At 58.5% G+C, this 23569-nt stretch overlaps 2 protein-coding genes across 5 annotated transcripts; both read right to left on the bottom strand.

Annotated features, from left to right (window-relative positions):
• Positions 1–577: 577 nt before the first annotated feature.
• PLPBP (pyridoxal phosphate binding protein) lies at positions 578–5775 on the bottom strand. Its single transcript, XM_053966322.1, has 8 exons — positions 5666–5775; positions 5005–5112; positions 4260–4295; positions 3654–3729; positions 3158–3292; positions 2910–3052; positions 2380–2478; positions 578–2108 (listed from the first exon to the last, which is right to left on the bottom strand). Exons 1-8 carry the CDS (start codon positions 5759–5761, stop codon positions 1971–1973), a joined length of 831 nt encoding a protein of 276 aa, XP_053822297.1. The 5' UTR covers positions 5762–5775; the 3' UTR covers positions 578–1970.
• An 881-nt stretch (positions 5776–6656) lies between these two features.
• On the bottom strand, positions 6657–16633 carry ERLIN2 (ER lipid raft associated 2). Of its 4 annotated transcripts, none has more exons than XM_053966318.1 (11): positions 16489–16632; positions 16290–16371; positions 16082–16128; positions 15796–15857; positions 15171–15296; positions 13592–13665; positions 13088–13146; positions 12140–12231; positions 11752–11841; positions 10216–10295; positions 6657–6869 (listed from the first exon to the last, which is right to left on the bottom strand). In XM_053966318.1, the coding sequence occupies exons 1-11, from the start codon at positions 16593–16595 to the stop codon at positions 6834–6836; spliced, it is 855 nt and encodes a 284-aa protein (XP_053822293.1). In that variant the 5' UTR covers positions 16596–16632; the 3' UTR covers positions 6657–6833. The 4 variants fall into 4 exon arrangements, with proteins under 4 accessions (XP_053822293.1, XP_053822290.1, XP_053822291.1 ...); XM_053966315.1 differs by having other exon boundaries at positions 6657–9205; positions 16489–16631; XM_053966316.1 differs by lacking the exon at positions 10216–10295 and having other exon boundaries at positions 6657–9205; positions 16489–16633.
• Positions 16634–23569: the final 6936 nt, after the last annotated feature.

Genomic DNA, 23569 nt, shown 5'->3' on the forward strand with positions numbered 1-23569 from the left:
GGGCAGCGCCCTCTGCTCCGGCCTCGGGGAGGCTCACACACGTGGGAAGGGGGGAAACCCTCCGGGCACGACGAGAAAAGTCAGTCGGGAGCTCCACGGGTGGGAGAAGCAGCTGCAGAGCAGGGAGCAGAAGCTCTCGCAGATCCCCGCTCCTCTCCAGGGCCTTGCCAGAGCCCAGCTCGGGCTGTCCCTGCACGGCTGCTCCCCGATGGCCACGCGGGCCAGCCCGGAGAGAGCCCAGAGGGGCGTCCTGCAGAGGTGTCCTGCCCCAAGCCCCCCGGTCCCTCAGCGGGGGCTCTGCACCTGAGCAAGGTGGGCACAGGGCGACTTCGGGGCCCGGGCCCCGTGCCCGGGCCGGCAGCGCCACCCAGGGGCTCCTGCGGGGACAGTTGGGACACTCGACATCCCGGCCAGCGCCACCGCGGCTTTCCGACCGCCCGGCTCAGCGCCCGCCTCGCGTTCTCCGCCAGCCCCGTCTCCGCTGCCTTTGAACCACCCTCCTCCAACAGCGGCCCCAGGCCGGGGAGGGAAACGGCTCCAAGGGCAGCTCAGGGCATTTATTCACCACGCTGGAACATAAAAATAACATCTTTAATAGCTTTCGAGCTGGCACAGATGGCATTGAACTGAGCACTGTTTATTACTAGACTATGAACCACACGGGGCGAGGGGGGCGGCTCCGACCCCCGGCGCTTCTAAACCACGGAGCTACGACGGGTCGGTGGTGGAGTTCTCTTCTCACTTACATTCAGCTTTTAGAGAGTGAAACCAACAGCGAGATTTAGCCACACGCACACAGAGCAAAGCCTGGGGAGGATGTTCCTGCTGGCAGCCGAGCTCTCCTCCTCTTAGCAGACACAAAAGCCCAAAAATTAGCTGTGACACAGGTTGTGAGACTGGCTGAACACGGGACAAGGCAGGAGCTTCTGCTCACACCTGAAGGGAAGTTACTGCACTGACAGTCCCATTTCCCTCTTCCAAAAGCAGGAAAGGAAGTTAAGACACAGCCTAGAAGCTCTCTCAGTGGCCAAATGATTTTTTCTCAGGAACCCAGAATGCAGTGGGACAGGAAGACTTCCTTTTCTGAAGTATTTTCCCAAGGAAAGCTCCCTGCTGCCCTGAGCCAAGCACTGTTATCCTCACACAGGTGTAAAGGGGATGGCACAGGCACCAAACCATGAGGGACTCACCTTGGAAAGCAGCAGCAAGCTGGTGGCAGAGCAGAGGCCTGGCAGAAAACCCCCATTCTGGCCAAAAAAACAGCAGCAAAACTACTAGGCAGGATGAAAATAATTCCCAATAACAGAGGAGGGGGAAAGGAAGGGAAGGGGGGAAAGCATTCCAGATCTGGGCAGCCACAGAGCCATGGGAAAAGTTAATGTCAGCCTGAAAAGGACAAAATTGAGCTGAAAAGACACTCCCACACTTGTGATGTGCAGCCAAAGCATCACAGCATGAACTCACAGTGGCAGCTGAGCTCCTCACAGTCCCCTGTGCCTGTCACTCACCCCTTTCCCACGGCCACGGCCTCTCCCAGCTCCTGTGTATCCACCCCACGTGCAAAACTTGTATTTGGGGAAACATTTACAGGATTCTGGCAAGATCACAACGTGTTGAACATTTAGTCCTCAGTGAAAACAACCAGCAGCAGAGCTCCAGGGACACCCGCCTTGCTCAGCAGCAGCTCCAGCCTGACAAACGCCTGTTTGTGCAGCCCAGTTACCCCAAGGTCTCTGTCCTTGGTGACCCCGAGGAACCAAGGCACCACAGCCACTTCCAACCCTCAATTTCCTTGTTGGTTACAAAAAAGATGTCCAGTTTCTAGGGGTGCTCTATAATCACAATGATCGTGAGGCATTGTGGCCTCTGCTCCGAGGAATTCCCTCTCACCACCAGGATCGGGTGCCGACACGGAGGGAGGTAAGATGCATAGTGAGGTCTCTCCTCTGCTGAGGCCACTTGCTTTCCCTTTAGTGCCCCTGCACTGTCACGGCCTCTGTCTGGCCTTCAGCCCCAGCGGGGGCCTTGCCCCCGACGGCTTTGTTGGAATAATCCCGCTCTCCAAAAATAGTGCTCCCGATCCTGACGTTTGTGGATCCGACCTCTATCTGGAGAGACAGAGAGGAGCAGCTCAGGGCAGGGCTGCCACCAGCCCACAGCCCAGCCTTGGCTCTCACAGCATGGCTCCCCACGGACTCAGCACCCACAGCTACACCCAGGGGCCGCTTCCATCCCAGGCATCTCCCCCAGGACCTGGAGGGCTGCACTGGGATCTTCACCCAAGGGGAAGCCTTAGAGGCCTGACTGGGTGGCACCTGGGCTGGAATTTGGGGCGCAGGCACGTTGGTTCCCCCAGGGAAGGGGCAGGAACGGACTTACTGCGTGCTGGAAGTCTGTGGACATGCCCATGCTCAGCTCCACCTTGTCCAGGGGCAGGTTCAGCTTCTCACACACCTCTTGCCGCAGGGACAGCAGCACCTGCAGGGCACCAGGGGACAGGAGAGGTCACACACCTGGACAGCCATGCCAGCTCCATTGCACTGATCCTGATTCCTGCCCGTCCCTGACATCTCCTGCACACAGGACCTGCAATTCCCACACCTCCCTCGGAAGCACCGTAACACTGGAGGTTCCCTGGATTTACTGGCAACACACAGGAGGCTGAAACCTCACCTGGGGCTCCAGCACAGCAACTGCAGCCCTGCCAAAATCCTGGCTGCAGCTTCAGAGGACGGGTGGGAGCAACACCCTGCAGAAAGAAGCCTCACACGTGCACTGACACTGGTACCGAGGGCTCTGCACAAGGTGTTCCTACATCCTGACAGCCTCACTCGCACTGCTTCGACTGGGGCAGACAAACTGTACCAGGAAACCAGCCCACAGTGACATCTGCCCTGAGAAAATCCTACCTGGAAGTCAGGGTTTGGCCCCTTACTGAGGTCGTGCCCGATGCTGCCAATGGTCATCAGCCCCACGAACTCCAGGCTGGGGCACTTGTTGATGACGTGCTCCACAGCAGCCGTGGTGTCCCCGGGGGCAAGGCCGTGCTTGCCTGCAAAAGCACAGGGAGATCCGTGCCCAGCTCTGCCTCCAGAGCACACACCAGCCCGTCCCAGTGCCCTGCCAGGCCATGCACACGTCACAAAGAGCCACTCACTGTCCTCCCCACTGGTGTTAACTTGCACCATGACCTTCAGCTTCTGGGACGAGCCTTTTTTCTGCCACGAGCTGTTGACTCTGTCTGCCAGTTTCACAGAATCCACCGTTTCCAACATGAACAGGTTTGGGACAGCTGGGGAGAGAACACAGGCTGAGGGAATTCTGCTGGCACGGGATTGTTTGTACCCACAACAGGCATTTGGGAGCTCATGGGTATTGGTTCAGGGAACCATGAAATATCCTGAGCTGGAAGGGGTCCCCGGGGATGGCTGACTCCAACTGCTGTTCCTGCCCAGACACCCCAACAACCCCACCCTGTCCATCCCTGGATGTCCAAACCCTCCTGGAGCTCTGGCTGTGCCCATTCCCTGGGGAGCCCGGGCAGTGCCCAGCACCCTCGGGGGAAGAGCCTTTCCCTGATCTCCAGCCTGACCCTCCCTGACACATCTGAGCCCTGGAAGACCCCTGGCCACATCAAACCAAGCAGCACTCACCGATCAGCTTGTTGACATTGTTCTTCTGCAGGTGGCCAATAAAATGCCACTTGATGTCTGGACAGGACGACAGAATCTGAAAGCAGAGGGAACACTCGGGTTGGAACAATTCCCTCTTCCCCACTAAGGCACTTCAGCCTTAGTTTGCCCACAACCAAATACCAGACACCCAATTTCTTTGTTTGCTGACCCTGAGAGACTCAGCCTGTGGCTGTGCTGAGGCTGAGCCTGGAGAGGGATGGGTTTGTGGCTGCAAGGAATGCTGTCCATGGGAACAGCGAAGGCAAAGCTCTTGTGCAACAGTCATAAAATGATATTTTCCCCAAACTGAGCGTTAACATTTTTTTTTTCAACAAGGACTGTGCTTCTCCTGAAGAGAGCACAAAAGGCAAAGCACTGTGCAGACAAATCATGACTAAGGCAGTTGTATTCCCAGGCAAGGCAGGGGGGGAACGGGGCAGAGGCACTGAGCCAAGAATAACCCACCATTTATCTGCACAGATAAGGATCCAACCAAATCCCCAGCAAACCCCAGGACTTTGACTGAACAGCTCCTAGGACGTGGCTATACATGGTAAGAAAGCATGAAGGGAAGTGTGTGCTTACCCTGGAGTCTGATGCCTTTTCCAGCAGCTCCTGAACCTGGGGGAATGAAGGAGAATTCTCTTAAACCCACAGCAGGCATAGGATTGGTGTCCTCGATGTGTGTTCTTGGGGCCAGCCTGAGCCTCAAAAATGAGGCCAGGGAATGATGTGTCACCCACAGAGCCACCCAAACTGGGCTGGCCCAAGCCTCCAGGAGGAATTTCCTCATGGGAAAGGTTGCTGAACACTGGAAGGGGCTGCCCAGGGAGGTGATGGAGCCCCCATCCCTGGCAGTGTCCAAGGAAGGACTCAGGAGGTGGCACTCAGGGCTCTGGGCTGGGTGACAAGGTGGGGATCGGGCACAGCTTGGACTCGATGACCTTGGAGGGCTTGGAATGATTCTGGGATTCTGGGCCCTGTGCAGGGGCCCTGTCCCATCCCCCTGACCCTGTCCCAGCCCCATGGACCCTGTCCCATCCCCCCTGACCCTGTCCCATCCCCCTGACCCTGTCCCATCCCCCTGACCCTGTCCCAGCCCCCTGACCCTGTCCCATCCCCCTGACCCTGTCCCAGCCCCCTGACCCTGTCCCATCCCGTCCCCCTGATCCTGTCCCATCCCCCTGACCCTGTCCCATCCCCCTGACCCTGTCCCAGCCCCCTGACCCTGTCCCATCCCGTCCCCCTGATCCTGTCCCATCCCCCTGACCCTGTCCCATCCCCCTGACCCTGTCCCAGCCCCTGCCCCTGTCCCAGCCCCCCGACTCACGTAGTTCTCCCCGAAGCTGCGCTGCCCGTGCCTGTAGGCCTCCATCACCATCTCGGCCGGCTTGGTCTTGCTGACGGCCACGAGCCGCGGCTGCACGGCCGGGAGCCCCTGCGGGAGCAGCGCGGGCTGAGCACGGGGAGCCAGCCCAGCTCCGGGCCCGGCCCTACCGGGGAGCGCCCGAGCGGGAGGGAGCCCCGTGGCGACAGCGGGCCCCGCTCCTCTGCTGGGGGATTCGCACTCCCACAGCCGTGGTGTGCTGGCCCTGGGGCGCTGCCGTGTGTCCCCAGGGTCACCGGTGGCCTGTCCCCACGGTGGGGCCTGTCCCCAGGGTCACCGGTGGCCTGTCCCCACGGTGGGGTCTGTCCCCACGGTCACCGGTGACCTGTCCCCACGGTGGGGCCCGTCCCGGTGGCACTGCGGGCCTGTCCCCACGGTCACCGGTGACCTGTCCCCACGGTGGGGCCCGTCCCGGTGGCACTGCGGGCCTGTCCCCACGGTCACCGGTGACCTGTCCCCACGGTGGGGCCTGTCCCCACGGTCACCGGTGGCCTGTCCCCACGGCGCGGGCCCGTCCCTATGGTGACGGAGGCCCGTCGCCGTGGCGGCGACCCCGCCCCGCGGGTCCCGCCGGGTTTCCCGTTGCCCCCCGTGCCCCCCTCACCTGCGGCCGCCGCGCCGCCGCTTGCTGCACCTGCTCGGTGACGGCGCGGAGCGCCGGGCCCAGCCCGTCCCCGGCGGCCATGCCCGCTCTCCACATCCCCGCCCGCCCGCCGCCACTTCCGCCACACACCTGCCCCGCCCCCGCTCTCCGCCAATCGGATCGCTCCGGCAGCGCCGCCGGCCAATGGGAGCGGCGGGGGCGGGGCTGCGGCCGCCATGTTGGGAAGGTCGCGGGCGCCATGGCGGCCCCGGGGGCGCCGCGCCCGGCCGGGGCTCCCCGCCCGTCCCCTTGGCTGGCTTTTGGTGACAAATCCCAATCTCTCCGTGCCCTCGGTAACAGCAGCCAGCGCTGCCACCAGCCCACCCGACTGTTCCGGTCCCCACCACCCTCCACGCCCACCCCCACAAATGATGTCGTTATCCCTGCATGAGGCGGCGCCTCCCAAGGGTGTGAATTTCAATTTCTGAGGGAAAAAGGCGTCAGGAAAGCACGGCAGGGAACAGTGCTCGTCCTGCGGGCCCGGGACAAGGCCCGGCTGTACGGAGGAGCTCCCGGGCAGAGTGGGAAACCGCCGGCTGGAACGCATTCACTCAAATATTTGTCTTCATGTGCAGAACTTCACTGTCCCTCCGCAGGTTCAGTGTTTACACAGCTGGGTAAAAACACCCGCAAGGTTCCTGCCCTTTGTCTGGTAAAACACGGCAAGGATTTTCTGCGAACTTCACCAAACCCGAGGTGTTTTCCGCTCGTTCCACAGCGAAGCAGGCACCGACAGACGCGGGATTCCTTGGACACCTCCAACCCTTCTTCTTCCACCTTCCTCCTCCTCACTGGGATGGGACAGCACCGACCCCCAGCACCCCACAGCTCCCCACTCCCACCGAGCACCTCGACCTTCCCTCTGCAAAATCCTCCCTGCAAACACGTTATTAAAGTAAATATTACAGCGGTATTCAAGTCCATCCGCAAGCCCTGACGTTAACACCGACCATTCTAAAACTGGAAAGCCATTTTATTGTCATAGCAAATACCAAAATAAAAAGGCTTTGAATTCGGTACAGAGGAAGATCAAAGTCTGCTCTGGCAGAGCATTTCCATGCTCCCAGGGATCAGCTGTGCCACAAACCTCTGTTCCTTTTGCTACAGAGTGGGTTTAAAGTTCAGCTCTTCATCTCAAGGTCAGGGAAACAGGACAACTTGCCTGCTAAGGAGACACAGGAATAAAGGTTTGCATGGAGAGACTGAGCCACTCTGGAACATTCAGGACATTTTAGAGTGAAGAAACCCAGATGAAGACACAACAATGGATTTTGGCTTGTGAAGACTGATACACTTTCAACTTCGCTTTTGTTTTTTTACTCTTAGTACAACTTAACTAAATTACACCAATACTTTAGCAGTCAGGGTTTTAATTAAAAAAAAAATCATTAAGAGCTCTTTATCCCAAGCTACTGTCTAGCTGTGAAATCACACATAAAAAAAAGCCTTTATAATACCACTTTGGCTTAGTAGGATCCTCTCATTAGTGAAAAATACTTGTAAAAGGAGGGGTTAGTTGCTGATGGAAACCTCGAGCACAAACATAGAACAATCTCAAGTGAGCTCATCCTCATGGCCAAGCTTCTGCTATTCCCTGTTGTGGTCTGCCTGCACAGACCTACTTTTGAGTCAGGAATGTCACAGCCTCCCTGGGGATGCTGCTGGGTCTGACACAGGTCTGGAGATGGGACCTCCCTTAGCTCCTATTGTCCAAGAAATACAAAGAGGACGGGACTTTTCTCCAGCAGAAACCGATGCTTCATTTCTAGTTTGCATTTTCAAGCATCAACAGGGAAGAGAAACCTGCTGTAAAAACCCTGGAGCCAGCAGCTGAGAGTCACTGAGCTCTCTCAGAGCAACACTGAGTGACGAAGGCTTGAACACTGAAGGGTGAGACCAGGGCTCCTGGGGAGCAGGAATTTGGGGCACGAGCCTGTGAGAGAGGCTGCTCTCTGACAACGAGCACTGGCATCATCTCAGGAGAGGATGCTGGCTTCTAATTACATCAGCAATTAATCACCAGGCTCTGCTGCCACATGCAGGTGGATTGGGTAGGGAAAAAAAATGTTCTCTCTAGGCCTGGACTTTTATCCTCCAATTCTGCATGTGTGGAAGACAATGCCTCTGTTCCCTCCTTGCATCTGGGATGCGAGGAACTGATCAGCTCTCTGGGGGGGAAGGTGCATTCTGGAACATTCTTCTGAGAGAAAAAGGGGAATCCATCTTTGGGTAGTTCAGGAAGAGCTGCTTCTCTCTGCCCCGTGACCTTTCAGCATCATGGTTTGTCCTTGGCCAAAGTGGGAAATCTTCCTTCCACGAGGTCCCTTCAGCCCCAGTCCCACAGGAGCTCAGCTCTGCTCACCTGAAGGTCCTTTTCCTAGTCAGACACTGTAAACACTGAGATCCAGCAGCTCCCACAGAGCAAGATAACAAACTGAAAAACTGTCTGGTCACTCCAGCAGCTCCTCCCCAGCAAGGCCTTTTGTAAAGTCAGGGTCCCTGAGACAAAAATTCTTTCCTCCCTGGTTTTCTGTGACAATTGCCATCATTTAACCGAAAACCCCAGCCGGCTCTGCACTCCAGGACGCTGCCCACGCCCTCCCCCAGCAGCTGAACTGCTGGGACAACTCTGCCACAAAAACACGACAAGTGGAAAACAAAGCAGAGTGAGGACACAGAAAACGAAGAGTTTGGGTCACTCCCTGCGTGACGTGGTCTAAGGCCTCCATCCCCCCGTGGGTGGGAACCTGCAGGACTCCAGCCGAGCCTCTGTGCTCACGGGGTCACCTCATGTGGGCTCAGCAGCCACGGGCCACTGGCCCCAGCCTCGAGCGGCCACTTGTATGTAGTGTACAAAATCTAGCACCTTATTTTCAGAGGGGATTGAAATAAAGTACTTGGAATTTTCAGTAAGAAAAAAACCCAGAACAAGTTGTAGCAGCAATTCCCCTCCCTCCAAAACCTCAACATTTCTTTACCTGCAACTGCTATGAGCCACCTCAATCCCAAATTAGGTTCCCACCCAGCTGATAGCCCTGACAGCCTCTCCCAAATCCTCGCTCTGGGTGACCAAGAGCTGGGGAGGTGCAGCTACAGAACATACCTGGAGCTTAGAAATTACCAGAAAACCCACCCCACAAATACCAAAGTCCTTGTGTCTAATGGTCATATAAAAGATTGAAAGGATTAAATCTGATTCATCTCTTTCAGCACAGGAAAGGGGGAAAACTAAAAGGAATTTCCCAGTTCATGATTTTTTTTTTGATATAAAATGAATAGAAATCTTCCTTTTCAGTTGATGTTATGAAGTAGTTTTGTGTCCTCGCTGGCTCCTGCCCCGTCCTCCTCTTGGATTCCTTCTGCCAGTCCCTCTGCAGATTTGGTCTGGCTCCCTGCAGAGTCCATGAACATGTTGGGAATATCTTTGCCAAAGTAGATCTTGCTGTTGGCTGCGATTGCCTTGTACTTCATCAGCTGCAAGTACTCGGGAGTTAACTTGAGCTGCGCGGAGAGAAAGCGGGTCACAAGAGCTGGGGTGTGGGAAAAGGGAATTCCTGCCTGAGCACACGAGGCACGTGCTTTCCACGAGCCCAGCAGGCATGGCCAGCCCTCCCCAGGGAAAACACGAGTGCCCAGAGCCAGGATCTCCTCCAGCAGGGCTGAGGGCAGCTCCAAATCCCAGTGACCAAATGGCAGAACGGAAAGGGATGGGAGCAGCTGGGGAAACGCTCAGTCCAAGCGTGACGAGAGGCTCCAGAGCACATCCCTCACTGCAGCCCCTGCAAGGAGAGCTACTGAGCAGGGAAATGTCCCTGGCTCTTCTCCAGGGAGCAGATCCACCAGCCTGTCTGGGTGAGAGGAGCTCATTCCTTCGGGATAACGACATGGTAACAGAGGACAAAACCTGGGCACAAACAGCTCAGCCCTCTGCCCCTTCTCACTGACCACACACAACTGAAACTTCCTGCTGGGATGTCCTGGGAGCTTTGCTGTAGGCAGGAACACACCTGGCAATTCCATCCATGCCATTTCTCTGTTTCCAGGTTGGATTTTTTGTTGTTTTTACTTCGCGGTACTGAGGCTCTTCCAAGGTGTCTGAGATCAGTTCTTTCCCTGTACTGTGGTTTATTCTGCCCCTGCCTGTCACCCTGGAGATCTCCCTGCTCTGACTGCCTGCCAGCTTGAGACTGGAATGAAACCACATTTCTCATCACAACAGCATGAAAGGGCAGCACTGAAAGTGATATTCACAGAGAGCCACGGCCGTGAGCACCTGGCAGAGCAGAGATTTCACATACCCTGGCACTGATCTGTCCAGAGAACAAAATGAACTTGCAAATAAGGAACTAATTGCTGACTAATTGTTTCAGATGAAAGCTCTGCTGAGAGGAGATGGCTTCGTTTTGCTTTTTGACTTAAACAAGGATCACTGCCTGCCCTTGTGCTGGTATTTCCCTGCAGCCTGGTGCCAGGGGCCCTGCTCTGAGGCACCACAAAGGAAAGCACAGTACCTTGTTGGCCTCAGCCACCTTCATGGCAGTGTAACACTCAGCATCAGCTCTCGCCTTCTCTCGTGCAAGAAACGCAGCATCTGGAAGCAAACACATGCTCTGAACCACATTTTTATTTCCAGCCACGTTAGCTCTGTGTGCAGCTGGGAACTCTTCAGAAGGTGCCCGGTGCCACCTCTGAACTGCACAGGGCACAACCAAGGGAAGAGGGAACAAAACGAGAAACCCAGAAATGGGGGCTCAATTTACAGCTAAATGGCTGCAGGACGAGAGCATTAAGAAGTGAATTGCATCTGCAACTGCAGAGCTCAAAGAACTTCACAAACATCAGGGTTTGATTATCCCCATCACGTGGGCCGAGCCCAGCCTTTCTTCTGGAGCCAGGGCTGACTCTGTGCTGGAAAGCAGCAACTGCTCTCCTGCAGATGTGGGATTTACCCCCAGCCCCTGCCCAGGACGCCAGGAGCAGCCTGGGCAGCCCAGCAGACTCTCTGCAGATGAGGTCTGTGCTGTGCATGGGATTCCCAGATGGGATTTGGGATATGCACATGAAGGTTCTGGCATGCAGAGCAGGGGATTTTAACCTCTACAGGCTCTGGCCCTTGCACAGATGCTGGAGAGCTTTTCTCTGGTGAATCAACAATTGCTCCAAGGCTCTGATGCTGTGGATACTGAAATTCCTGACTCCTGGCACAGACACTCAGGGAACATTTCCCCTTTCTGCACTGCACTCCTTTCTCCCCTCTGCCTCTGCATCCATCCAGTGACAATGATGGGTATCAGGCCAGCAGGTTAAAGATAAAATGAGTGGAATCCTGCCCATCTCCTGCCACTCCTCCTAAGGCACACAGCTGCAACATGGCAGCCTGGGTCTGAGAGCTGCACAGCTGGATAAACCATTTGTTTATTTCCCCTAGCAGGGAGGCCTGGGAGCTGCTGCACTTAAAGATCCTGTGAGCAGCTGCATGGTCTGGCCCACAACTTCCTCTCTTGGCTGAAAGGAGAGGTTGGTCCCAGTCAGAGACACCAGGAAAAAAGGAGCAGGCAGGAATCCTCTGCCAGCACAGACCCGGACTGAGGGCTGACACCTGCTGACACAGTTATAAGAAATAAATCCCATTGTATTTCTGCAAAGAACTTCTTAATGAGAAGCTGCTGACCTGTAAAACTCTTAATTGGCTCCTCAGTGGCTTCTGCAAAGCTTGTCAGGGCCTCTAATGAATGTAAGGGGAAGAAAGGCCTTGCCACTCCCGAGCTGGAATTGCAGAGCCCTCTCCACGCCCTGGAGTTTCTCTGACAAAGCACTTTATCAGATGGGTGAGGGAACATCTTAAGTTCAAGCTGCTACAAAGATCACCTTGAGAAAGGGAGTTTCAAGAAGCACAGCCTGCAAAGAAATTCCTATTCCTGCCTGTGGTCAGGAACTCTACCCCTGTGAACGTCAGCCTGGACTGAAGAACAGTCAACACACACTTCAAGAACTCCTTGGTGAGCTGCTTCAGGATTTACTTACTGCAAAGCTCACCCCCCACTCACCTTCAATCTCTGAAATTCGCTTCTCTGTTTCCTTTTCCATCACTTTCTGGCCATAAGTTATTTCAGCAACTTGTGCAATCTTTTCTGCCTCTGAAATGAAAACAAGAACACGCCCACACTGTCATCACACATCTTCCTAACGCCACAAGCAGCCTTACCCTGGAAAATCCTCACTCATCACCTATTTCAGGTGGAAATAAACGGTGGGAAAAATTTCCAGCCTGCAGAGAACAAAGCTGGAACCCACCTGAAAAACTCCTGAGTTTCTCTGGGAAAGTTCCAGATCAGAGAGGGTCCCAGAGTGAACCAGGTGCATCCCTCCCTCCCTCCCTGGGACCTGGGGTCTCTTTGCTGCCTGTCCCCCATTCCCTCTCCCAGCCCCACAGACCGATCAGAGCTTTCTTCCTCTCCGTCTCTGCCTCCTTCTCCACCACCTTCTGCTTCTGTGCAGCTATCAGCAGCTTTGTCTTCTCACTCTCCCTGGGGAGCAGGAAAAACCAGTAAAAACCAGGAGCTCACTGGTGTGGGACTCGCAGCACATCCCAGAACGAGCTGCTGGCTCTCCCCTCCTTCCAGCACGCGTCCAGGGCAGGTGGGACCAGCAATGTCAGGGCAGGCACCTGCACAGAGCTCTGTGCCTCAATCAAAGCATTCTTTCCTCCCCTCCACAGCAGGAAGGTTTCCTTGTGACACAGTCCCTGCAGGCTGCCCTGCTGCCTTTTCTATCTTACTGCTTTTTGCTTACATTCATGAGTTTTTAAAGTGGACGTAAATAAAAACTCTGCTCCTGCTCCCAGTCAGGGAGGAGACCCTGGGACTGAGTCTCTCAACACGCCCTGCTGTACTTATGGCAAGAGAGCACAGGCTGATCTGGGGCCTCCTGCCATGACCACAGCACACAGGATTTACCACAAGCCCAAAGGCTGACATGCAGTGCAGGGGAAGCAGAGTGGGTGAGAGGGAGCAAAGTGCTGGCAGCTGGCTCAGGGCACTGCAGAGGGATCAGCACGTCGAGTGCTGTCAAAGAGAGTTATTTCAAAGCTTTGCAATCTTCAGCTTGTTGAATCAACAGTTTCTCCATCCCAGCCAAACAAGAGGATTAGTGGTGAAATCCATCCCTCTGCCACTCAGCCACAGCTCTGGGAGGGCTCTGGAACCCGGGGCCAGTGGCCAGGGCAAGGAGCCCCAGGGCAAAGCATCCCTGTGCTCAAGGGCTCCAGAGAGGGCCCTGCCAGCCCAGCCAGTGCTCAGAGCTGTGCTGAGGGCAGCAGGAGGCTGAGGGCACCACGATGCCCCAACCCCACCTGGGTCCTTCTGGGAGCACACAGGCACTTACATGAGCTCGTAATTCCTCCGGATCGTTTCAGGGATGTTTGGCTTTGTAACTCGAACTGCCTGCAGAGAGAGACACACAGGAGAACCTGGGCCAGCAGCCAAGTGGCCCCTGGGGCTGCAGGGGCCTGGGGGTGGCACTCGGGGCCACCAGAGCTGCACAGACTGTGCCACCACTGCTCTGCCACCAGAGCTGCACAGACTGTGCCACCCCTGCTCTGCCACCAGAGCTGCACAGACTGTGACCAGGCCCAAAACCCACAGAGGAACAGCACTGAAAGGTCTCCTGACATGAGAGGAGATTGTAACGTGGGCAAAGCAGCACCCAGAGGAACTCAACACACCAAAACTCTGAGGGGACAGGAAGGACACTGTTCCCACCCCCCAGGTTAAATGAAATCTGTGTTGTAAAGCAATTTCCTAAACAAATCTCAGTTTCTTGTTTCCTTTTAGCCCTTTCCCCTCTTCACAATCTGCCCCTTCAGTATCTCAATCAAATCCTGCTTACCTGTATAATTAATCCGGGGGCCATCGTGGTTAGGTCTTGCTGCAAGGCCAGTTTAAGGTTTTCATCAATCTGATCTGATTGGGGAGAAAAGAAAAGGAAATGAGACACCCCCCGAGGCACTTTGCTGTCAGCACCCAGAGTGAGCTGGGATGGCTCACGTTTCTTACTCCTGGAAAGCACAAATGGGAGCTGGATGAAGAAGTGCTGGGCAGGCTCCCAGCAATGGGACACACCACAGGAACGTGGCAGGCACGAAAGGAAACCCTGCAGTTCCCCAGGAGCTGCAGTCTGGAATCTTCCTGAGCCAGATACAGCATCTTCACAACCAGGAGTCTGTGCTCTGACACTGAACTCCCCCACCAGATCCTGAAGTGACGAGGTAAATCCTGACTGATTCTGAGCTGCACTGTGCCAGCAGGACACAAAGCAAATGGAAAGGCAGGAATGGGAAATGGCAACACCAGTTACTTTTAACAGGCTGCAAAAATCATCACTAATGTCTCTTTGGCTCCAGGAGTCCCAGAACTCCAGCGTAGCTGAGGATTTCAAAAGGAAACACAACCTAAAAGCCTGCTCCGATGAAAGCTCCAAGGAGGGCAGTGCTTCCAGCTGGGGCCTGCTGGGAAGTGCAGAGGGAAAATCAAACAGGAACAGCCTTAAGAGGGATCACATCACACTCCTGGGCTGTTTGCTTTGGTCCCAGTTTCCTATCTGGAACTCAGGCTCCTCAGGAAGCCCAGCCAGGAGTTTGGGGAGCAGCTGTTATCAGTTCCCTGCACCTGCTGGCAGATGTGGGGGCAGAGGGTGACGTGGGGCCGCTCAGGGGGGCTGTGCCCCACTGCAGAGCCCCAGCCAGACCCAGGCAGCTCAGCCCAGGGCTTCCAGGGAGTTTGCACAAGCTCCTTCTGTGCAGGGCGGGAGCTTTCAGCCCATTTCAAGCGGCAGCTGCCGACATCTGGAGCCTCCACGGGCCAGGAACCCGGCAGGGGCTGAGAACTGGAACTGGGGAGGGGGATCCGAGCCCCAGGCCCGCAGCTCGTGTGGGAAGGGGGAGCCAGGCTCCTTGGAAAGCCTGGAGAGAGAACAGCAGCCTGCAAGCAGCCTGGGCTCCCAGCAGCCCCGTGCCCACGGCCAGTGCTGAAAGCCTGGGAGGATTTCCTGTCAGCCCAGAGCCAGGAACAAAGCACTGGCAGCTGCTGGGCCAATCCCAGCAGGAAACCACAGCTCCTCCTCAGCCTCTCGTGCCCTGTGCCTCGCTGGTGCGTGGCACTGCAGCCACAAAGCTCAGCCAGCCTGGGGCCGGTGCTGCCTGCTCAGGCTTCCTGTGACAGCAGAGCCACAGCCTGGCTCTTGCACCTGGATCAGACAGCCCTGTGCCCCATTCACCCCCTCGCAGAGAATTCCTGCTGCCTTCCCTAGAGGGAAGGGCTTGGACTTTATTGGTGCCAGGTATTGGAGCGCTCGCTCCGACAGCTAGCGGGGATAAAGGATGGCAGGTGGCAAACAGCCCCGCTCCAGGCAGAGCCCACTGGGGATGCAGGGGTAAAAGGCAGCAGCTGGGGGCTCTGCAGCAGCTCACCAAACAGCTCGATGTACACCTCCTGCAGCGTGTGCACGCTGCAGAACTGGTTCAGCTCGTGGTGGATCTTGTTGAAGATGAGAGCCTTGTCGTAGTCAGCCGTGTAGTTCTTGACGATGTCGTACACTGGCAGGGGAGAGGAGAGGAGAGGAGAGAGCAGGGCATGGAGCAGGGACGGGAGGCTGAGCACTCAGGGCAAGCCCTGGAGCTCGGCCTCAGGGCAGTACGAAATGAGGGACCCCCCTGCCCTCAAAGCCTCTGCCCAGGGCAGGTTTGTTTACTGCTGCTGTTCTGTGGCCCTTCCACCCCCATCTGTCCCCTGCCCCGTGAACAGGAGGGTCTGAATCACCCCCGGGCTGTGCTGGGGCTGCACACACACACAGCTCCCTGCTGAGCCAGGCACTGCCAGGCCAAACCCCAAAGGATTTGGGAAAAGGCTGCCCCGGTGGCTCTCCCTGGGCTGCTTTGCTCACGGCCCCTGCAGCCCCCAAGGTGCTGCACAAAGCTCAGGGGCTGGGCTAGCGCGGCTGGAGGGCTCAGAGGTGACAGCCAGGGCTCTGCCAGGTGCTGGGGGCACACCCGTGGGACGGCCTGGCTCCCCTCCCGGGCCACGGCTGGGACTCACCCGCGCTCTGGATGAGGAAATTCACCACCTCGATCCTGTCGAAATAAATCATCACTCCCCCGCTGCAAAGGGGCAGAACGCACAGTGAGCTTTGCGGGAGGCCGAGCGGCTCCCGGGGGCACCGTGCCCTCCGGTGGGGGCACCCGGCACAGCCCAGCCCCCTGTCCCGGGGCTCGCTGTCCCTGCAGAGCCTCCCGGTGCCCCCGGTCTGGGCTGCAGAAGGGCTCGGTCTGTGCGGAGCTCCCGGCGGGGACCAAGGGCTGCGGGGAAGAGCCGAACTCCTCACCTGGTGCCGCACGGGACATTCTTCACCTCGTCCGTCTGCAGCGTGGTCTGCAGGGGATTGAAGGAAAGAGGCTTAAGAGAGGGATTTCCCCGGCACAGAGCGGCCCGAGAGCCACCTCTCCCCGGTACCGGGCACGGCCGCAGCCAGCCCCGTGCGACAGCCGGGCTGCCCCGGTGCCCGCCCCGCCCGGGCCCGGGCCCAGCAGCACCTGCACTGACTTGTAGGACGTGATGAAGGGCAGCATCAGGTGGAAGCCGGGCCCGCTGGTGGAGGTCAGCAACGCGCCGCCGCTGCGGAGGGACAGACGGAGAGAGAGAGAGAGAGAGGGAACCGTGAGCGTCGGCGGCGGCGGCGGCTGGCCGGAGCCCGACCCGCTGCCCGCAAGGCGCCCCGCCGGGCTGTCTCACCGGTAGTAGACGCCGATGTGGCCCTCGTCGATCTTGTGCACGGCCGAGAGCAGCGCGGCGGCCGCGACGCCGAGGGCGAGGGCGGCGATGGCGCCGAGCTGGGCCATGCCCGGCACCGGCGGCGGCACCGGCGGCGCGCCACTGACGTCATCACCGCGCGACCGCGCCGCCGCCGCCGCCAGGGGGCGATGGAGGAGCGGGGAATGTGGCGCCGGAGGCCGCGGGTTCGAGACCCGCCCGCGCCCGCAGCGCGTCGGGGTGCGGAGCCCCCCGAGGCCTCTCCCCGTCCGGCCGGGGCACAGAGCGCTAAGTGTAGGAGGGGACAGCGAGACTCACCCCACGGCAGCCCCTGCCACGGGCCGGGACATTTCCATTTCCCACTTTTCCACATTTCCCGCAGAGCATCCTCCGCTGACGGGGCCCGCGGGCCCACCCGGTCCAGCTCGTGGCCGCGCACAGACACCCCAACAAGCCCACCGTGTGCCCGAGGGCGTTGTCCGAATGTCCTGACGTGAATTTCCCCTCTGTGGATTATCGCTCTCAGCCAGAACATTTGTATTTCACCGCTGGCCTCCCACGCGGACCCCCCTGCTCGCTGGCCGGACCGGCTTTGGGCAATCCCGGGGAATGGGATGGGCCACAGAACGATCATCCAGCTCTGTCAGCCTGGAAAGGGCCTCAAAAACCACGGGAGAGACGGATAAAACGTCAATAAGGGAGAGGGATTTGATCTTCGCTCCTGATGGATCTCCGAGGTTATAACAGCCCTGTCAGGAGGGTTCAGCGCCATTCAGGAATAAGGAACGAAATACCCACGATATTCGTCAATCCAAATTTTACAGCTCTTAAAGAAGCGCAAAAGGGCGCCAGAGATGAAAAACACCCTGTAGCTGGTGTTTTTTTAAAGGCGGTTGCCCAGATTTAAGGCCTTGATAAAATGTATTAAATCTTTAAGGGTTTTAATGAATCTTGTATGTGTTTCATAAATCACAAGCCTCTGCTCAGCCCCTCTCAGTTTAATAAGGGTAAACTAGGAAATTGCTCTGAGCTGGAGCAAAATGCATCCATGGAATATTGAAAAGTAATAGGTTTTTAAATGTGGGGTGTTCTGGCTCGCAGGAGAGGTTTTGCTTCATAACAGCGGCACTATATCACTGCCCTGAGCGGGAAACCAGCTGCGGCCACGTGCTTAACAGCATCAAGATGTGAACCAGCACAAAGGTAAATATTATTTGCAACAATCCTGAAAAAAAAAAAAAAAAAAAAAAGGAAAGCCAAAAAAAATCATTACTGCTGGACTCGAGGCCAGGAACATTCAGCGGTGTCTGTGCCACGGCGCTCGGGGTTTTAACAGGGCTGTTTGTAGGAATAAATGGTTTATTGCACCCAGTTCTTGCCAGCTTCTTCATCCCTACCTCATCCCCCTGCCCTTGTAAAAATATCCTGTGGGGTTTTCTGTGGAGTTCAGTGAGACCTTTTGGGGGTCTCTGGGTGCTTGCGGCTCCAGACTCGTGGGGATGGAGCCAGGATGGGACCCAGGCAGGCCCTGGGGGGGATGAGGGCACAGCTGGAATGGCCGTGGGCAGAGCTGGGATACCCATGGGCAATTTGGGATGGCAATGGGCACAGCTGGGATACCCGTGGGCACAGCTGGGATAGCCATGGGCACAGCTGGGATACCCGTGGGCACAGCTGGGATAGCCATGGGCACAGCTGGGATACCCGTGGGCACAGCTGGGATACCTGTGGGCACCCCTGGCGGGACGAGCCCAGCTCAGTCCCACAGGCCCGGCTCTGTCCCGGCAGGCCCGGCCCGGTCCCGGCAGGCCCAGCCCAGTCCCGGCAGGCTCAGCCCGGTCCCACAGGCCCGGCTCTGTCCTGGCAGGCCCGGCTCTGTCCCACAGGCCTGGCTCTGTCCCGGCAGGCTCAGCCCGGTCCCACAGGCCCGGCTCGGTCCCACAGGCTCAGCCCGGTCCCACAGGCTTGGCCCGGTCCCACAGGCTCAGCCCAGTCCCACAGGCTCGGCCCGGTCCCACAGGCCCGGCTCGGTCCCACAGGCTCAGCCCGGTCCCACAGGCCCGGCTCGGTCCCACAGGCCCAGCTCGGTCCCACAGGCTCAGCCCGGTCCCACAGGCCCGGCTCGGTCCCACAGGCCCGGCTCGGTCCCACAGGCCTGGCTCGGTCCCACAGGCCCGGCTCGGTCCCACAGGCCTGGCTCGGTCCCACAGGCCTGGCTCTGTCCCGGCAGGCCCGGCTCGGTCCCACAGGCTCAGCCCAGTCCCACAGGCTCGGCTCGGTCCCACAGGCCCGGCTCTGTCCCGGCAGGCCCGGCTCGGTCCCACAGGCCCGGCTCGGTCCCACAGGCTCAGCCCGGTCCCACAGGCCCGGCTCGGTCCCACAGGCCCAGCTCGGTCCCACAGGCCCAGCTCGGTCCCACAGGCCCGGCTCGGTCCCACAGGCTCGGCTCGGTCCCACAGGCCCGGCTCGGTCCCGGCAGGCCCGGCTCAGTCCCACAGGCCCGGCCCGGTCCCACAGGCCCGGCTCGGTCCCACAGGCCCGGCTCGGTCCCGGCAGGCCTGGCTCTGTCCCACAGGCCCGGCTCGGTCCCACAGGCCCAGCTCGGTCCCACAGGCCCGGCTCGGTCCCACAGGCTCGGCTCGGTCCCACAGGCTCGGCTCGGTCCCACAGGCCCGGCTCGGTCCCACAGGCTCGGCTCGGTCCCACAGGCCCGGCTCGGTCCCGGCAGGCCCGGCTCAGTCCCACAGGCCCGGCCCGGTCCTACAGGCCCAGCCCGGTCCCACGGGCCCAGCCCGGTCCCTGCGGCGGCGCAAGGCGCGGTGTGAAGCCCGTCTGCCCTCGTTAGCTGTCAGGAGTAACAATGCCGGGCTGGCAATAAAGGCAATTCCGAGGCTGTTGGCCATTAATCACCGCCTGACAGCTGGGAATGGGGCTGGAAAAACTCTGTCCCTGCGCTCCTGCTTTGGCGTTTAAGGTTACCTGTGCAGCTGGAGCAGGGGGGTGGAAAGCTCTGCTCGCCGGTCCTGCCCCAACCCCACTCCTGCCTCCATCTCCCTTTCTACCGTGTCCCTGACCCCATCCCAAATTCTGCCTCCATCCCAAATTCTGCCTCCATCTCCAGTTCCACCCCATTCCTATCCTATCCTATCCTATCCATGCTATCCTATCCTATCCTATCCTATCCTATCCTATCCTATCCCATCCCATCCCATCCCATCCCATCCCATCCCATCCCGGCTGTCCCCTAGCTGAAACCTGAAGCAGCAGTGGAGCCCAGGAAGGGAAATCCCTGGAAGGAGCTGGGAGGCCGTGGGGTGCTTGGCTGGGCCCCTTCCTGCTCTGCTCTGGCCCCGGCTCGGGCAGGGCAGGGCAGGGCAGGGCAGGGCAGGGCAGGGCAGGGCAGGGCAGGGGGCTGTGTGGGGGAACACTTCCCCAGTCCCGTCCCTCGAACGTGATTTGCCGAGTACGGGGCAGGGCCGTGCTCGAGGGTGTCCGGGCTCGTTCCGTGTCAGCTCTAACAATGCAGCACTTGGCAGCCCGGGCAGCTCGGTGGCGTTGGCCATTAATCATCCCCTGACAGGCCGGAGCTCACACGTGGTCCTGGTGCCCCCTCCCCACGGCTGGCGGGGCAGGGGGGCTTCCTCCGCCTTGGGCCCACCCAAACCCATGAGCTGAGCCACGTCCCCTCGAGAGGGGCGTGTGGGGCGGGTGGAGAGCGGGGAGACATTCCTGCCCTCGCCGTGGGGCAACCAAGCTCCCAGGGAACAGCCTCCGGGAGGAGGCTTTTGGCAAAGCGCCACAGCACGTGGCATTGCCAGCCTTTTCCTCCCCACCACCATCCCCTCGCTCCCCGAGCCCCTGGGCAGGAGCTGGGGTCTGTGATCCCGCTGGGAGCCAGTTCCCAGCACGGGAGGGGAGCTCGGCCCCAGGCTTCTCTCCGCGCCCCTCGTCGTCCCGCAGGCGCCAGCCCCGTGGCCGGGTGCCAGCGTGCCAGGTCATCCCCCAGTAAATAAAGGAGCAATGTGTTTCCAGCCCCCCAATGCTGCTTTCTAAAGGGAAATGATTAATGGTGCTTGGAAACCACAATTCATCCCGGGAAAGAAAGTAGATTTACCCGAAACATGCGTGAGAATTAGTGCTGGGATGGGCTCCTGGGGCAGAGGGGGGAAGCTAATGGCAAACAGAGCCCGTCTGTGCGCAGGGAGAGGGAATGGCCAGCCAAAAACACGGGCTGGAGGAGCTGGGATGGAGCTCCAGGAGGAGGAGAGTGGCCGTCACAGCCAGGTCCCCTCCCCAGCTGGGAACCTCGGTCACTCCTTCCCTGACCCACAGTGAGATGTCACGATGGAGAAGGGAATTCTCCTCTCACGTGTGTCCCAAGAGCACGGCAAAGGATGGATGGTGCTGATGGGACCAACACCCACCTCTCCCAGAAGTCCAGGAGGTACCTGGGAGAAGCAGGAGTTGCACCAGAACCCACGAAGCTTGGGCCTGCAAACGCCAAATGCTTCCAAAAATGTCTGTTTTAGGCTCAGGGAATGATCTCACCTTGCTCCTGCTGGGGGGGTCCACTGGGGCAACTGGGATGGGCTGGGCTGCACCACAGCACCACGGAGCCTTCCAGGCGCTGCATCCCTGGGCAGCAGGAAACCCCAGAGAAGGGGAAAACACATTTTCCTCCGTGAGGGTGGGAGGGAGGCGGCTGTGGCAGCCCCGGCCTGGAGCGTGGGAGCTGCAGCATCATCCTGCTGAGTTTCCAGGTTCATGGAAAAGGTTTTCAGGCACAAATCCCGACCTGGTTCTAAGCTGCCGTGCTCTTCTCTGCCCAGGAGAGCAGCAAGGGAGGGGAGCAGGAACAGGTGACGCGAATTTATCACCCGAATCCAGAGATAACCCCAAGATCCTGCCTTTACCTCAGCTCTGGATCAAGGCAGCGGCTGGCCCCACGCAGGTCACGTCCCATCAGCGGCGTGGAGGAGCTCGGACAGGGCTCTAGGAGAGAGATTTACCTGTGGGATTCCAGGAAGGGCTGGGGAAACCTCGGTGAGGTGCTGACACCCAGGCCAGGAGTCATCCCTGGCTCGGTGATATATTTAGAGCGGGATAATGTAAGCGGCAGGAGGGAAAAAAATAAAAAAAGTCCGTGGAGGAGGTGCAGATCCGTCCCCTTGGCTGGCAGTTACTGGATGATCCGAGCCAGGGAACAGATAGTTGGATTTCCCTTATTTCTCCCTTCAAATAAATCACAGCTCCAGAGGCCTTTAAACTCTGCAACATGATCTGTTCCAATAAGGAAGGGAATGAAAGGCTGCGTCTCTCTGGAAGCCTTCAGAGCCATAAATCTCCTATGTACAAACACAGACCAGATTTCCAAGTGCATTTATTTTATTGTATTGTTTTAACAGAAAAATCAAACTGCAATAAACTCCGTCCCTCATTAGCTGTCTCCATATCCAGGCCAAATGTTGCTAACGAATAAAATCAGGACAAAGGAATGTGGATGTGGGTCCAAGGCCTGGCCGGGCGCTGACCCCCCGAAAGGCATTTCCCTCTGAGCCTCACAGAGGTGTGGGATGAGGGGAGCCAAGGGGGTGGCTCCTGCCCTGCCCACTGCTGCAGGTCTGCTGGGGGCTGTCACCCCAAAACCAGCACCCCCACCATGGGCCTGGCACCCCTGCCAGGCCCCCACCACGGCAGCTGGAGTTTAGTTCAGGGGTTTCCTGCTTCAGTTTGTTTTGTGCTCCCCGATGTGCGCCCCAAGAGCAGTGGGAACAGGGGGCAGTTTGGGTGGGTGCTCCCCAGGCTCCAGGAGACCCCCCCTTCCCCGCAGCTGCCCACGTGAAGGGGCTGCAGATTTGGGGCCGGACTCGTTAAGCCCCAGGTCAAACCCCAAACTTGCAATTGGGCAGCTCTGGAGCTGTCGGTCGTCGATCACCTGCTGACAGTCCTGAAGGGCCCAGCTGCTCCCAGAGCGACCCCGGGGGGGACACAGAGCCCAGGGACAGGGACGTGCCTGGCACTGGTGGCGGCGTGGTCCCCAGTGCCCCCATGGGTTCTCCCAAGCCCCCCAGAGCCACCCCGGGGGACACCCGTGGAGGGAGCGGGGCTGTCACATCCCGAAGGCAGCATCTCCTGTGGCTCGGTGAGATGCAGGGAAAAGGCGAGAATGAACGCCGAGCGGGCCGGGGAGGAGCGAGGAGCCTGTCTGCAGGATTTATGGCACCGAGCTGCAGAGCCCAGAGCAGCGCCCGCGCCCGCGCGGGTCCCGCCTCAGCCCACGGAGAAATTCCTGACTTATTGAATCACATTTGTCATCCCTAAATACATATGCAGGCCCGTGTTTCTGAATCCATAAACATCTTTAACTAACTCCGCTCAGCGAGGCCTCTTTCAGCAGTAATTTATATTTAACTTTTTCCATATGCAGGGCCTGTCGCCTCGGTGTCATTTCCGGGAAGGCCAGGGGGGCTGGGGGAGCCGGGGCCACGGGGGGAGCGCGGCGTGTCTTGGCCCACTGCAGCGGCCCAGCTGCTGGCACGGCGCGAGAAATCCACCCGCCAGAGCCAGTGCTCATTAATCATTTGAACTACTAAACTGCCAGCTCCTTTCAAGATCTTTCAAGAAGTGTTTTCACCCAAAATAGAGTTGAAAACGCGCCGGGCCCTACTTTCAGAGTCTCATCCATCTGGCCATTATGGGGAGTGTCAGGCGGCTCTGACAGACAAGGCTGCTCTGTTCGAGGGGCCCCGGCCCCACAACCTGTCATATCGCGGGGCTGATGGCATCTGACAGCTCCATTCGTACCTCCCCAGAGATGAAAGGGCCGCTCCCGGCGGCGGGAGAAGGGCAGGGCCAGAGGGATGAGCAGGGGCAGCCCGGGGTGCCAGCAGCATCCCTGGCACCGCGCTGGCACCACGGGCAGAGCACTCAGAGATCTGTCCCCAGAGCCCATCGCTGCCCTGGGGCTTGTGGCCACCTGGGCTGCGATCAAAGGCCAGTTGGGGGGGGGGCTGTGCCCACTGCCCACCCCTGGCTGTGGTGCTGAGCTGTCCCTGTGCCCTGC

The sequence above is a fragment of the Vidua chalybeata genome, chromosome 28 (genome assembly GCF_026979565.1).
Source record: "Vidua chalybeata isolate OUT-0048 chromosome 28, bVidCha1 merged haplotype, whole genome shotgun sequence".
NCBI lineage: Eukaryota > Metazoa > Chordata > Aves > Passeriformes > Viduidae > Vidua > Vidua chalybeata.